The sequence below is a fragment of the Balaenoptera borealis genome (assembly GCF_965194805.1).
Source record: "Balaenoptera borealis genome assembly, contig: HAP1_SCAFFOLD_1990, whole genome shotgun sequence".
Classification (NCBI taxonomy): domain Eukaryota; kingdom Metazoa; phylum Chordata; class Mammalia; order Artiodactyla; family Balaenopteridae; genus Balaenoptera; species Balaenoptera borealis.
Window position 1 is genome coordinate 19,108 of NW_028122273.1, and position 14,540 is coordinate 33,647.

At 47.3% G+C, this 14,540-nt stretch overlaps 1 protein-coding gene across 1 annotated transcript in view; it reads left to right on the plus strand.

The window, feature by feature from the left end:
• The window catches only part of LOC309622283 (uncharacterized protein), a gene marked incomplete at its 5' end in the record, with an annotated part of 61,128 nt that overhangs the window by 14,278 nt on the left and 32,310 nt on the right, over positions 1-14,540 (plus strand). Inside the window, one exon of the mRNA XM_082409405.1 lies at positions 11,045-11,182. Within this exon, the coding sequence (XP_082265531.1) occupies positions 11,045-11,182 (138 nt within the window). The remainder of the gene's footprint in view (positions 1-11,044; positions 11,183-14,540) is intronic.

The following is a 14,540-nucleotide window of genomic DNA, read 5'->3' on the forward strand; positions in this document are numbered from 1 at the left end:
GTTCGTGGGCCTCCTGATCCAGCAGTTCCCTTGGCTCTGCCCCTGTCGTCAGCTGCCCCTAGGATAACTCTGAGCCCTAGCCACTTCTCTGGTAGATTTCCCTATTCCCCCACTACAGTCACACCTGAATAAGGCAACTCAGACCTTTCAGAGATGTGTCCTGAACCTCTTGTTTTCTGAAATACCTATCTGGTGGTTGTGAGACTTAAGGCCAGCGTCCCCGAGAGACTTTTTCTATTTCTCCTAGTAAACCTAGACTCATCTTCTGTCACCTTCAACTCTACTCCAATTGTGTTCTTTCAACCCAGACCTCTGACCCTGCTTTTTACTTCTGCCATTTCATCCTCGCTCCTGCTTCCTTTCCTAAATCCATACGTCTCTTTTGGCCTTCCTAGCCCTGGGCCAAGTTCCTTCCTCTTTGCTCAGTTTTTACCCCTTTCCTTCATTCTCCCATCCAACTTTCAGTCCTTCCTTTCTCACGCCCCAGTTAGCAGCATCTGAAAATTCGAAAGGTTTGTTACTCGTCTATTAATTGTATTCCATTTACTTATTCAGTTCTATACCTGTCTTACCTGTGTATGGAAGAACAGCTGGTAGCCAAGGTGGCACCAAGAATCCTAGCAGCTCTCACTTGACGTATCCGTAGTAGTCGGCAATTTCCATTTCGTTTTCCCTCTCGGTGAAAAATTGCAGCTTGCCCGAAGAGGTGTATCTGGCAGCATTCTCCCGTTGTTGTTGAGCCCGCCTCTTCATGGCCTCTCGCTCTGGCCTCTGCTCTTGTTCGATGGGCTTTGACATGACTGGCTCAGGCACGTTGGGTTCCCTCCATGGAACTCGTTGCTTGCTGAAGTCTTGGAGTAGAAAGTGGGTTTGGAGCTTGGGTGGGGACTGGCGCTTATTCACAGCAGGGGGAACAGGCTCCCGCTGGAGAGGAGCGCCAGATGAAGTTTTGGAGGGTGCAGGCCTAGGAGCAGCAGACTGAGGGACACGAGGCTGGGTATGGTTGGGCCAAGCCGGTTGGGTTGGGTTGGTCACAGTTGGCTGAGCTGGTTTGGCGGGGCCTGGCAAAGAGGCAGGAGCTGGCTGGGATGAATTGGCTGCAGCAGGTTGAGCTGAGTCAGTAGAACCAGGCTGGGCACGGTAAGCCCCAGCAGGCCGATGTGAGGCCAGAGACTGTGGCCTCCGAGGAGCGGGTCGAGCTTGAGGCTTGTCCCAGGCAGAAAAAGGCAGAGGTATCAACTTGACCTTCCCAGGAGGAGGCCGCTCATACTGGGCTGGAGACGGACACTCTGTTTCAGCACTGCTGTCTGGTTTCTGGGCTTGGACTTGCGTTTTCTCAGGACCCTTCCCCTCACGTGGGGTATGCCGCCATGGCTGGATAGCTGGGGGTGGCTGGGGGTCTTTGGGGTTGCTTGACTTTCCCAAGAGCCGACAGGAAGAGCGCCCAGTTTTCGTCTCATTCTTCTTCCCCAGCGCATGAAGAACCTTCACAGACTCCAGCATGCGCACGCCAAGGGAGGTTCGAGGCTTTTGAAAGCTCTGTTGGAGAAGCTCAGTTTGGTGTTCCTTTCGCTTCGTGTGGGGGATTGCTGGCTTCTCTTCTGCCTTGACTTTGTTCCCTGACTGCTTGTTCTCCTCAGCCTTGTTTCTCCCTCTGGTCCTTTTGGTCTTTTCCTGCCCGTGGCTCTTAGTTTTGCTGATCTTTCTGGATGCAGCTTTCTGAGGTTTGCCTTGAGAGTGCTTGGCCGTGTTCACAGGAGCCCTGTCACTGACTGCAGCGTGGCATATAACCACTTCTCCCCCTAACGGGCACTCTGGATTCTTTGGCTGGATTTTGGCCTTGGGAGCGCCACTGATAGGCTCAGAGGCTTTCTGTTTGTTCTTCCTGGGTTGATCAGAGGGAACCTTTATGACACTTGGCTTTTCCTGCACCTGATTCACCTTAATGGCTCTGGTGTCTTTAGCTTTGATCACGTTGGGACCTTGGGATTGATCAAGATCTTTCAAAGGATTAAAGAGCTGGGGAAGGTGAATATCCTCCGCCAGTGTAGTAATGTCTGCAAGACCACTGCTAGGTTCAATCCCATTTTCAAGTGTCCCTAGGTCCTGACGACTCCGGCTGTTCTCTCCCAGATCAGCATTTTCAGAACCAGGCTGCTCCTCTTGGCTGAGGGGATCGGTGCAGGCCAGCGGCTGGTGAATATCAGGGATTCCTAAAGGGAGTAGTGGAGGATCTTGGTTCTCTGTTGGGATCTGGTAGGCATCCAGAGGCTTTGAAAGCTTGGTTTTGATATCATCCACGTGCTTACTCTCTATTTGTCCCTGGCTTGGAGCTGGAGGCAGGGCCAGGAGACGCCTGGCACTCTGGACTGGAGCTGTCACTGAAATGTCCCCAAGTTCAGATGGTGGGTTACTCTCAAGTATGTGGCTGTTTCTGCTACTGCAGGACTTGGGGAGTTCTTGACTTTGTGTCACACAAAACGTCTGGCTTGGAGGTTGCAATCCCAGGGAATTTTTCATCACCAGGGGGGAGGTCTCCATCCCTACAAAGGGATCAAGGGAGAAGTCAGTCCCTGGTAAGTGAGATGCTCCCCCTAAACACCAACACAGCAGTCGTGTACCTTTCAAGGGGTTCAGGGGCAAGATGGGCAAGGCATTTCTACTAACTCTTCTTAAGGATCATGGACAGTGCCCTATGCTACGAGGTAAGCGGTGACTGTTGTAATTCTTACTGGTGAGCCTTTCCTGTCGCTGATTCTCGGCTCGCTTTGTATTTCATAGGACTGTTATAAGTCCAATACAAAATGAGTCTTATTTTTAAAAACCTGAAATGTTTTACAAAGCCTAGCATTCTCATATAGGGTCCTTTCCATTCTCCCCACTTTCCCGAGAGGCCAAGAACACGTCACACCATGAACTAGGAGAGGGGGTAGAGCCCTTGCTGATGAAATACATCAACAAAGACAGAGTCTTAGCCTGCTTGCTCTCTGGACAGGATCTCGGACCACAAGGTCTTCAATCCTGGTATAAATGAAGGAAGTGAGGACAGTTCAACTGGCACTCTCATAACAAGAGTTCTGAAACACCTTCCGAAGAGACTATAGCAGTAGATGAGGGAAGGGAGTGCTACAGTGTGGCAGTACAGGGGGAACGATCGGCTACAGCAGTGAAAAGTGTGGTACCGATTGGTGTGCTCTCGGGGTTCTTGTACATGTAGCATAGATGACCTCTACAGTGGCCCTCCCACCTTCCCACCTGCATTAGGTGTTCTTTTTTTTGTAATTTATGTTTATGTATTTATTTACTGTTTGAACTTATTTATTCTACGTATTTATTTTTTTGGCTGCACTGGGTCTCTCATTGCTGTGCACGGGCTTTCTCTAGTTGGCGGCTAGCGGGGGCTACTCTTGGTTGCGGTGTGCGGGCTTCTCATCGCGGTGGCTTCTCTTTGTTGCGGAGCATGGGCTGTAGGCACGTGGGCTTCGGTAGTTGAGGCTCACGGGCTCTAGAATGCAGGCTCCGTCGTTGTGGCACATGCGCTTAGTTGCTGCACGGCATGTGGGATCTTCGCAGACCAGGGCTCGAACCCGTGTCCCCCGCATTGCATTGGCAGGCGGATTCTTAACCACGGCGCCACCAGGGAAGCCCTAGGTGTTCTCATAGAGAGTCTAAAAACAGAGGGCACTGAGCGAAGGTAGTGGTTATTAAAGGCTCAGGATCTAAATTCTACCTGCCTCTACACCCCTTCCCAGCTGTCGATTTGACCCCATTTTTGAGTGCCGACCTCATTCTTCAACTTTCTCTGGCGTTTGTTATACTCACCTTGAAAACTTGTTTCTGTGATGCGTTGAGCAGACACAGGGTGGCAGACTGCAGAGGTGGAAGCTGGTGGTCGGATATTTGTGGGCTGAATCTCCTTCAGTCCCATTCCCATTTCTGGTTGCCCAGAGGCCCGACTTCCTGTGTATGACGCCGAGCCGTAGGATTGCGGGCAGGAGCCAAGTTCTCCATACAGTAAAGACCCCAGTGTGCCTTGGTGATAGTAATATACCTGGCTTCCTTCCTGGCAGGGAAGTGGCAGGCGGCTCTGCCCCTGATTTGGAATCTGAGATGGTGTTCCCTGAGCAAGGCTGGCAGAAAGCGATGGATGTAGAGGGACCATGTTCTTGGCGTCTGAAGTTTTATCATACTGGGCTGCCAGAAACATGGAGGAGGCAGCTGTGTGGCGGTCAGTGAGTGCCAGAGTAAAGTCTCCGAGTGAAGAAGAATTCTTTTCAGTGCTTGCTGTGATGTCCCACTCAAGAACACCTGGATAGGAAGCAGCTGAAGTGGAGATCTGGCTGTGGTCAGTAACTCCAGATAACATAGTCGTGCTAGAATGTTGGTAAAGGTAGGCACTACCCATGAGTGTCTGGAAAGGGGTACCAGTAGCCGATGCCGAACTGACGGCAGGGGCAGAGACTCTGGAGAAGTTGCAGACACTTCGTGTTAGGGAAGTTGCATTGCTCACCACAGGAGGAGAATGCTGCAGAGAATTTAGAGTTCCAAGTAGAGATGGATGTTGGAAATTTTCTGTAAGAACAAGAGGGTCATGAAAAACTCAGGGAGGTTGAGAAATTCTCACTACGTTTGAGGAACGGCATCATCTGAAGGTTCTTGCTATCAGGACACCTCTACTATCACTACTTCCTGAGAAACCCAAAATCAGACAGTTAATGATGGCTGTAAGGACTGAGCAGTTTTCCACTCTTCTCTATTAACTGCCTGTGCTCCCATCTTGGGCACAGACGGGCAGAAGAGCCAAGTGGTGTGGTTCAGAGATTGTTCTCTAGGCTGGAAGCAACCTTCTCCCTGCCCTGTCTTTCCCTTCAGCCTGCACTCGTATTGACTTCTATGCTATTTCCTAGACTGGAAGCATTTTAGAACTAGGAGGCCCTTAGAGAACTTCGATGTTCTCAGTCTCATTTCGTGAGTAAGGAAACTGAGGCTCAGAGAGGTCGGGTTGACTTGTTCAAGTTCTCTCATTATGTTAGTATCATTACCAGGTTTCAGAACCTAAGTATCCTGACTTCCTTGCCAGGACTCCACTCTGAGCATGATACTGCCAGAAAGCAGGAGAAATAGAACTTATAATATAGGCATTTTTTTTGTCCATTAGAAAACAGTACGGCTATTACCATTGTCGTCTTCAGTGTCTCCCTTTGCTTGTGCAGTTCCCACGCTATTACCTAGAGGTGACGTACAGCTCAGTCCAACTGGTGAATTGAAAGAGTCATTTTTGCCCTCTTCAAGCCCGGTTTCTCATCCTACCTCAAAATGATTACCCGAAAGTGGATTTCTTAAGTGCTTTTGGAAAGGGAAAAGTTATCTGATTACTTCAGATTCCTCACCTATAAAGTGGTTATAACACCACCACCAATAATAATAGCAGTAATAATTAATAGATGAATAAGCTGATCTATTGCGTATGATTTATATGGAGGAAGATACAATAAGTTCTAGAAAGACAAAGAAAAATCATGACAAGCATATTACGTTAACGAAAAAGAAATCCATAGATATTAATGAAAACTGGGGTATGTGGCAAGTATCGAAGCCTAATGAATTTACTAACAAATGGCATTCTGTACCATCCATGCAATATTATGAAAGTGAATTTTGCCCACTCTATTTTAGTGAATACTATTAACCAGAAGACACGATGGAGGTGATAGAGGTGAATGAATTCCTAGCCAATGCATACAGACAGAGAAGGTATGTCAGTAAAAAATGCATAACAAGCAACAGAATGCAATAAATGTGCATGTATAGGTAGCCACAACACATATAGACAAGTATTTCAATGAAAACCGGTACGAAGCAGACAGCAAAATAATAAGTGTAAAAGAGTTTCATTATTGTGCTCCTTCATATTTTTACCCAGCAAGTAAGAGGTATTAAGCCTAGGAGAAATATATATTTCAATGAATATAGCTTATATAATAAGCAGAAAGGAAGCTTAAAATGTATCAGGAAGGTTTTTGGATTTATCCTAGAACTTAGATTAGAATCATCTTCAGCATCCAAGAAGATGGCATCCCAAAACCTCAAAAAACCATCATGCCTAGAATCCAATTAAAAAAGATTTTCAAATGTAAGAAAATCCACAGGACTCCACAATATGGTTTTCGATAAACGTGGATGTTTGTTTGTTTTGTTTCTTTGGCCGCGCCGCGTGGCCCTGGCCGTGAAAGCACCGAGTCCTAAGCACTGGACCGCCAGGGAATTCCCTAAGTGGGGGGGGGAATTAGAGATGTGGGGCTTGACTTTTTCTTCTTCTTCTTCGGTAGCTAAGCTCTACAAGCGAACGATGGCTGTTGATCAATGTGCTCTCTGTGTTAGGAAGGAAATAACTGTAAAAATGAAAAGCAGCCTTGCCTTAGAACCTACATATCACACCAAGGAAAATAGTCCTTCTGATTCAATTTAGAAGATATCACTTAAAATGTTGAATTGGTGAAATGTCTACCTAGTTTAAAAATTAGAAAGAATAAAACACTGAAAAGCAGCCCCCTAGATAACCACTGTGGTTGCTTGTTTATAGGAGGCATCATTTCTAAAACGTATTTCTAAAATGTTTATATTCAAAACTGTCAAGTGGCCAACTGTATTCAGAGAGGCAATAAAAGAAAGAAAACGGAGTATGACTTTTCTGATAAGCTGCCTTTCCCGGTGATCCCCTGTTCTGGCCTTACTTTCCTTCTTAAGTCTGTTAATGTAAGGGTTTGCTACCATCAACTTGGTTTTGCCCTGCTCTGAGCAGGTTTCCCTCTGTGCTGTTTCTGCTTTAATTGAAAATCTTTGGTTCCCATCAGCATTCCATTGCAAACTCCGTTTTTCTTGAGAGCTCCTCTATGCTTTCCCTCTTCATTCTTACATTTTCTCCCATCTCTTGGTGCCTGTTGGCCTGTGCTAATGAAAACCATCCTAAACTTCCTTACGCTCGACTCTGTGCCTCCCTGTAGAGCCCAGTACTCTCCATCCTCTCTCCCTATTCTCTCTTTTCAACTAGTCGAAATCCTAGTGGAGGGAGACCATTAGAGATGAAACATCTTGGTATATATTGCTAGTTTTCTATGTCCCCTGGCTTTTCTGTGTTTCTGTTGAAACACTCTTGAGAAGTGTCTGATTTCGTTTTCTACATGGGTACCCTTTAAGGCTCAATACTGGAAAAGAAGGGGATCAGAGTGATCAACCCAATGTGGTATCCTAACGTAACAGTTAAGGAAAGCAACAGGCTTTGTGAGACAGCCAGTGATTTGTCCAAAGTCACACAGATAGTAAACGTCAAAGTCAAAAGTGAAATTAGGTCTCCAGACTTGTAGTTCAATACTTTCCCTCATTATTCCATGCTATTTTGAATCTCCTACTCAATTTAGGGGCAAAAGAAATCGAACGCAAAACTTTCCAAAGTTTCTTTTCTTACCTGACATGGTCAGAGAAGAGGAAGCATCCACTGCAGGTACAAGGGATGAGGAGACAACACTAGAGGATGTCTGAGTGGCTGCAGCTGAACGGCGCACGTGTCCAGTACAGAGGTCACTGGTTACTGGTCCAAACAGCTCCACGGAAACCCCAAGGCTCTACCAAGTGGTAGTAGGTTTGGGAGGAGAGTGATGTCACAAAGCAGGCAGTTGAAAGGTATGAGAGAGCCAATAGGGAGGTCCGATCCCCAACAGGAAGGCGGGCTTGGGTGAAGAGAGTGTAGGAGAGCTAAAACAACACCTGAGTTTCTGAGCTTTGGGGAGGAGGAAATCCTAGAAGACAGATTTACCTCCCCCAGGCTCTTCCATTAGGGAAATCATTGCCACATTTCTTACAGACGTTCATTAATACACTGAACTAAGAGTTACTTATATTCTACAGAGTATTCTATTTTATGTATCATATACTTAGAGCTATATAGATCTTCTTTAATTAATAATCCTTAGGAAGGAAAGAGCCATCTAGTTTGAACTATTACAGTTGTTCTGAAATCAGATGTGTCTAATGAGTGAACTGATAGCAGCTTTTAAGGAGCCAAAGTAGGGATTAAGAAGCTCTCTTTGTAACTTGGTTCAAGAGTAGGGTGAAGTTTCTTGAGTGTACCTTGTGGAGAATGTTGTGGTCCAAGGCTCTTCTCTTTTAGTTTCTTCTCCTTGACTCCTACCTTCCTTGGGCTGGGCTAGGCTGGGGGCCAGGTTGGACTTGCGACTTAACATTTCTCTTCCGCTTTCTCTTTTTTTTTTTTCTTCCATTATGGGCATTGCTTCGAGGACAAGCCTTGATCTTGCATTGGACGTTACTTCCTGTCACCTTCCAGCAGCAGGAGTCTTCTTTTCAGTGCTTGATGCTTCACGAAATAGACTCTGCCCGTTGGCAGCAAATACCAGAGAGCTAGGAGACAGAGCTGGTTGCAGACCTTTCCTCTTCCAGCCTTTGGTTGCAATTGTTTGGCCCATAATTTGCTAGCTCTAGTTCCTTGGGCCACACAGGTATCCTGCCATCTCCAGCTCTTGTTATATGTGAGAGACATTCTGAACACTGTCCCTTTTTCTTTGCACAGAAGTATATACAGTGTGGCAGTTACTGTAATCTCCTCCGCCTTGCAAACAGCCACTCTAGAATCTTGGACCTCTAGGACTCTCTGTCTTGCATGCTTGGGGGCAAGGCCAAGCAAAATGAAGAGGAGAATAATTAGAGAAAGAGGAGGACGTTGGTGGAGAATTGGGAGCAGGTAAGGTGAAAGGGCACAGGAGAAAAGAGATGCATGTAGACTTTTTGGTTTCTGTGGGAAACAGGTTGACACACTTGGGCCTCATTTGGTATTAACAGAACAGAGAGTTAAAGATCTAAGTAGCTAGATAGTGTGCAGCAACTGCCATGAAGTCTGTACACTGAAGAGAAGAGTCTCACATCTAGTTTTCATTTTGTTTTATGTCATAGTACCTTATTTATAGCATTCACTGGTGTGTTTGTAGAATACAGATGTTTTCAAATGCTCTGGTTTTGTCTACATGGTTATCTCCTTGTCCTGTTTGTAAGGAATCCAACATTGTAAGACATATTGCATGTTTTTCTCTTGACGATTGTTGACCTTGAAGCGTCATGAACTAACTTGAGCTGTTGGATTCTGTGGAGAAACGTTCAAAAGGGTCTGTGAAAAAGGCACTGTGGTGAGTCGCATTATGCACCCGAGCGTAAGGAGCAAGATATCTGCCACCAGCCCAGCTTGGCCTGGATTGCCTCTGTTTTAGTTCCCCTGGTTAGTGCTTTTCTCCCTAACCACTCTTGTGACTGTGATAATGTGAGTAAGGGCGGAGTTGCTAATGATCTATGTGTGAGGTAAGCTGGTTTGAGGGAGGAAATCTATGGACCTAGTCATTTTCCTTGGTGGTAAGCTTTCAGGGGTGCAGAGATGGATCTTCCTGGGGCCTTTTCTGGTCCCAGGAAGATATCGCATAGATGGGACCTCCCAAGACACACATTGAATCTTTAGGCCTGTTTTTCCTATTATGAGGTACGAACGAGTTTCTTCACTGATGGGGATGATGCTTATCTGAGAAGAAATTGTGAAAGGTGGTGTAGTGTAGAGGTGTGGCTTAAGCTTTTAAGTTTTCCTCCAGGTTTTTCCCCTAAGCTTCCTACTTCGGACGGCCTACTTACATGATACTAGTAGGTGATGTCCGGCTAACAGCTTCCTAAATATACCTGCAAGCCAGATCAGTGTCTCTTTTCTCTGTATTCCCATGGAAATCAAGAGTCCCGCCGAATTTTCCATCGAAACAGTTGATTTGTGTTGTCTCTAGGAATTCTAAAGGGCGTACCGTTGCTTCCTAACCGGTGTCATTTGGGAGATCCGCCTCTGTACGTTCAAATGATTAATTTTGAGACTTTGCTCATGTGTGCAGTAAACCCTTGAATTCCCTAAGACCTTCCTTTCCTCCATCTCCTACCCCATTAAGCCCGCTTCAGTTCATCTCCTGAATTTCTTTGGAATCTGTCAGCCAGCTCTTCCTCAACTTCCTAATACTGAACTTGCCTGTCTGTTGCGATTAGGTCCTAACTGGTGTCCATATATCTTGTTTCCTTCCAATCCACTCTTCACACAAGAAACCTTCAAAGCAAGTTGGAACGTTGCTCATAAACATCGCTCACAAGCATTGTTTTGAGAATAGAAAACACACTGTTGGCCTTTAAGACTCTGCGTGGTCTAGAATCCTCTCTGCTTCTCTAGCCCCATCTTGTGCCACTTTTGCCCTCACTTTCTATGCTTCAGATACACTGAATTAACCTTAGTTCTCACTCATCTGACAGAAGTCAGTTCAGATACTATTTTTCACTGTGATTCCTAGCATTAAGGAATTTGATTATCAGGTTTTGTATGAGGACTATTTCATCAGGGGTACAGAAGTTCTGGCCATCTCTGGTTTTGGATATCCCTTATTTGTTGAGACCTTTGCGTTGTTTGGTTGCCTTTTGTCTGTTTTCCAGATGGGAAAACAGGAACAAGGGAAGTATAGGTTATTACTAGGTGGGGTTGAACAAGTGGAGCAGCAAACTGCAAAGCAGAAAGAAGAGGGACGTACTATAGAGGGATATGACTTCCATTCTCAAGGCGCCTGCATCCTGTGCAGGGAGACAGCCTAACATAAAATGTGCCTAACAACAAATATATTGACTTCTTACTAAAAATCTCCAGTTCATAGAACCGAGGGGTTTGTACCTTCTCCTTTAAAAGTGATAGTCCTGGGACTTCCCCGGTGGTCCCGTGGTGAAGACTCTGCGCTTCCAACGCAGCAGGCGTGGGTTCAATCCCTGGTTGGGGAGCTAAGATCCCACATGCTGCGCAGCCAAAGAAATTTTTTTCGAACGTTATACTCCTGTATTGTTGGCTTTAGTGGTTTAGATTTTGTTGTACTGTTAAGAAGATTTCAGTTTATTTACCGGGAACAAACAACACATAATGTAAAAATAGTTTCCCAGAAACGATTTCCATCATTCTCTTCCTCCCTTTCTCCCGCAGACTGGTGTTTCACCTTGACAAGTTCTCTGTCATTCCATAGGAAAGCTGTCTGGCTTGGAGGTTGCAATCCCAGGGAATTTTTCATCAGCGGGGAAGTCTCCATCACTACAGAGGAATCAAGGGAGAAGTCAGTCCCTGGTAAGTGAGATGCTCCCCCTAAACACCAACACAGCAGTCGTGTACCTTTCAAGGGGTTCAGGGGCAAGATGGGCAAGGCATTTCTACTAACTCTTCTTAAGGATCACGGACAGTGCCCTATGCTACGAGGTAAGCGGTGACTGCTGTAGTTCTTACTGGTGATCCTTTCCTGTCACTGATTCTCGGCTTTCTTTGTATTTCATAGGACTGTTGTCAGTCCAATACAAAATGAGTCTTATTTTTAAAAACCTGAAATGTTTTACAGAGCCTAGCATTCTCATATAGGGTCCTTTCCATTCTCCCCACTTTCCCGAGAGGCCAAGAACACGTCACACCATGAACTAGGAGAGGGGGTAGAGCCCTTTGTGATGAAATACATCAACAAAGACAGAGCCTTAGCCTGCTTGCTCTCTGGACAGGATCTCGGACCACAAGGTCTTCAATCCTGGTATAAATGAAGGAAGTGAGGACAGTTCAACTGGCACTCTCATAACAAGAGTTCGGAAACACCTTCCGAAGAGACTATAGCAGTAGATGAGGGAAGGGAGTGCTACAGTGTGGCAGTACAGGGGGAACGATCGGCTACAGCAGTGAAAAGTGTGGTACCGATTGGTGTGCTCTCGGGGTTCTTGTACATGTAGCATAGATGACCTCTACGGTGGCCCTCCCACCTTCCCACCTGCATTAGGTGTTCTTTTTTTTTGTAATTTATGTTTATGTATTTATTTACTGTTTGAACTTATTTATTCTACGTATTTATGTTTTTGGCTGCACTGGGTCTCTCATTGCTGTGCACGGGCTTTCTCTAGTTGGCGGCTAGCGGGGGCTACTCTCGGTTGCGGTGTGCGGGCATCTCATCGCGGTGGCTTCTCTTGTTGCGGAGCATGGGCTGTAGGCACGTGGGCTTCGGTAGTTGAGGCTCACGGGCTCTAGAATGCAGGCTCCGTCGTCGTGGCACATGCGCTTAGTTGCTGCACGGCATGTGGGATCTTCGCAGACCAGGGCTCGAACCCGTGTCCCCTGCATTGGCAGGCGCCACCAGGGAAGCCCTAGGTGTTCTCATATAGAGTCTAAAAACAGAGAGCACTGAGAGAAGGTAGTGGTTATTAAAGGCTCAGGATCTAAATTCTACCTGTCTCTACACCCCTTCCCAGCTGTCGATTTGACCCCATTTTTGAATGCTGACCTCATTGTTCAACTTTTCTCTGCCGTCTGTATACTCACCTTGAAAACTTGTTTCTGTGATGCGTTGAGCAGACACAGGGTGGCAGACTGCAGAGGTGGAAGCTGGTGGTCGGATATTTGTGGGCTGAATCTCCTTCAGTCCCATTCCCATTTCTGGTTGCCCAGAGGCCCTACTTCCTGTGTGTGACGCCGAGCCGTAGGATTGCGGGCAGGAGCCAAGTTCTCCATACAGTAAAGACCCCAGTGTGCCTTGGTTACAGTAATATACCTGGCTTCCTTCCTGGCAGGGAAGTGACAGGCGGCTATGCCCCTGCTTTGTTCGTGGGCCTCCTGATCCAGCAGTTCCCTTGGCTCTGCCCCTGTCGTCAGCTGCCCCTAGGATAACTCTGAGCCCTAGCCACTTCTCTGGTAGATTTCCCTATTCCCCCACTACAGTCACACCTGAATAAGGCAACTCAGACCTTTCAGAGATGTGTCCTGAACCTCTTGTTTTCTGAAATACCTATCTGGTGGTTGTGAGACTTAAGGCCAGCGTCCCCGAGAGACTTTTTCTATTTCTCCTAGTAAACCTAGACTCATCTTCTGTCACCTTCAACTCTACTCCAATTGTGTTCTTTCAACCCAGACCTCTGACCCTGCTTTTTACTTCTGCCATTTCATCCTCGCTCCTGCTTCCTTTCCTAAATCCATACGTCTCTTTTGGCCTTCCTAGCCCTGGGCCAAGTTCCTTCCTCTTTGCTCAGTTTTTACCCCTTTCCTTCATTCTCCCATCCAACTTTCAGTCCTTCCTTTCTCACGCCCCAGTTAGCAGCATCTGAAAATTCGAAAGGTTTGTTACTCGTCTATTAATTGTATTCCATTTACTTATTCAGTTCTATACCTGTCTTACCTGTGTATGGAAGAACAGCTGGTAGCCAAGGTGGCACCAAGAATCCTAGCAGCTCTCACTTGACGTATCCGTAGTAGTCGGCAATTTCCATTTCGTTTTCCCTCTCGGTGAAAAATTGCAGCTTGCCCGAAGAGGTGTATCTGGCAGCATTCTCCCGTTGTTGTTGAGCCCGCCTCTTCATGGCCTCTCGCTCTGGCCTCTGCTCTTGTTCGATGGGCTTTGACATGACTGGCTCAGGCACGTTGGGTTCCCTCCATGGAACTCGTTGCTTGCTGAAGTCTTGGAGTAGAAAGTGGGTTTGGAGCTTGGGTGGGGACTGGCGCTTATTCACAGCAGGGGGAACAGGCTCCCGCTGGAGAGGAGCGCCAGATGAAGTTTTGGAGGGTGCAGGCCTAGGAGCAGCAGACTGAGGGACACGAGGCTGGGTATGGTTGGGCCAAGCCGGTTGGGTTGGGTTGGTCACAGTTGGCTGAGCTGGTTTGGCGGGGCCTGGCAAAGAGGCAGGAGCTGGCTGGGATGAATTGGCTGCAGCAGGTTGAGCTGAGTCAGTAGAACCAGGCTGGGCACGGTAAGCCCCAGCAGGCCGATGTGAGGCCAGAGACTGTGGCCTCCGAGGAGCGGGTCGAGCTTGAGGCTTGTCCCAGGCAGAAAAAGGCAGAGGTATCAACTTGACCTTCCCAGGAGGAGGCCGCTCATACTGGGCTGGAGACGGACACTCTGTTTCAGCACTGCTGTCTGGTTTCTGGGCTTGGACTTGCGTTTTCTCAGGACCCTTCCCCTCACGTGGGGTATGCCGCCATGGCTGGATAGCTGGGGGTGGCTGGGGGTCTTTGGGGTTGCTTGACTTTCCCAAGAGCCGACAGGAAGAGCGCCCAGTTTTCGTCTCATTCTTCTTCCCCAGCGCATGAAGAACCTTCACAGACTCCAGCATGCGCACGCCAAGGGAGGTTCGAGGCTTTTGAAAGCTCTGTTGGAGAAGCTCAGTTTGGTGTTCCTTTCGCTTCGTGTGGGGGATTGCTGGCTTCTCTTCTGCCTTGACTTTGTTCCCTGACTGCTTGTTCTCCTCAGCCTTGTTTCTCCCTCTGGTCCTTTTGGTCTTTTCCTGCCCGTGGCTCTTAGTTTTGCTGATCTTTCTGGATGCAGCTTTCTGAGGTTTGCCTTGAGAGTGCTTGGCCGTGTTCACAGGAGCCCTGTCACTGACTGCAGCGTGGCATATAACCACTTCTCCCCCTAACGGGCACTCTGGATTCTTTGGCTGGATTTTGGCCTTGGGAGCGCCACTGA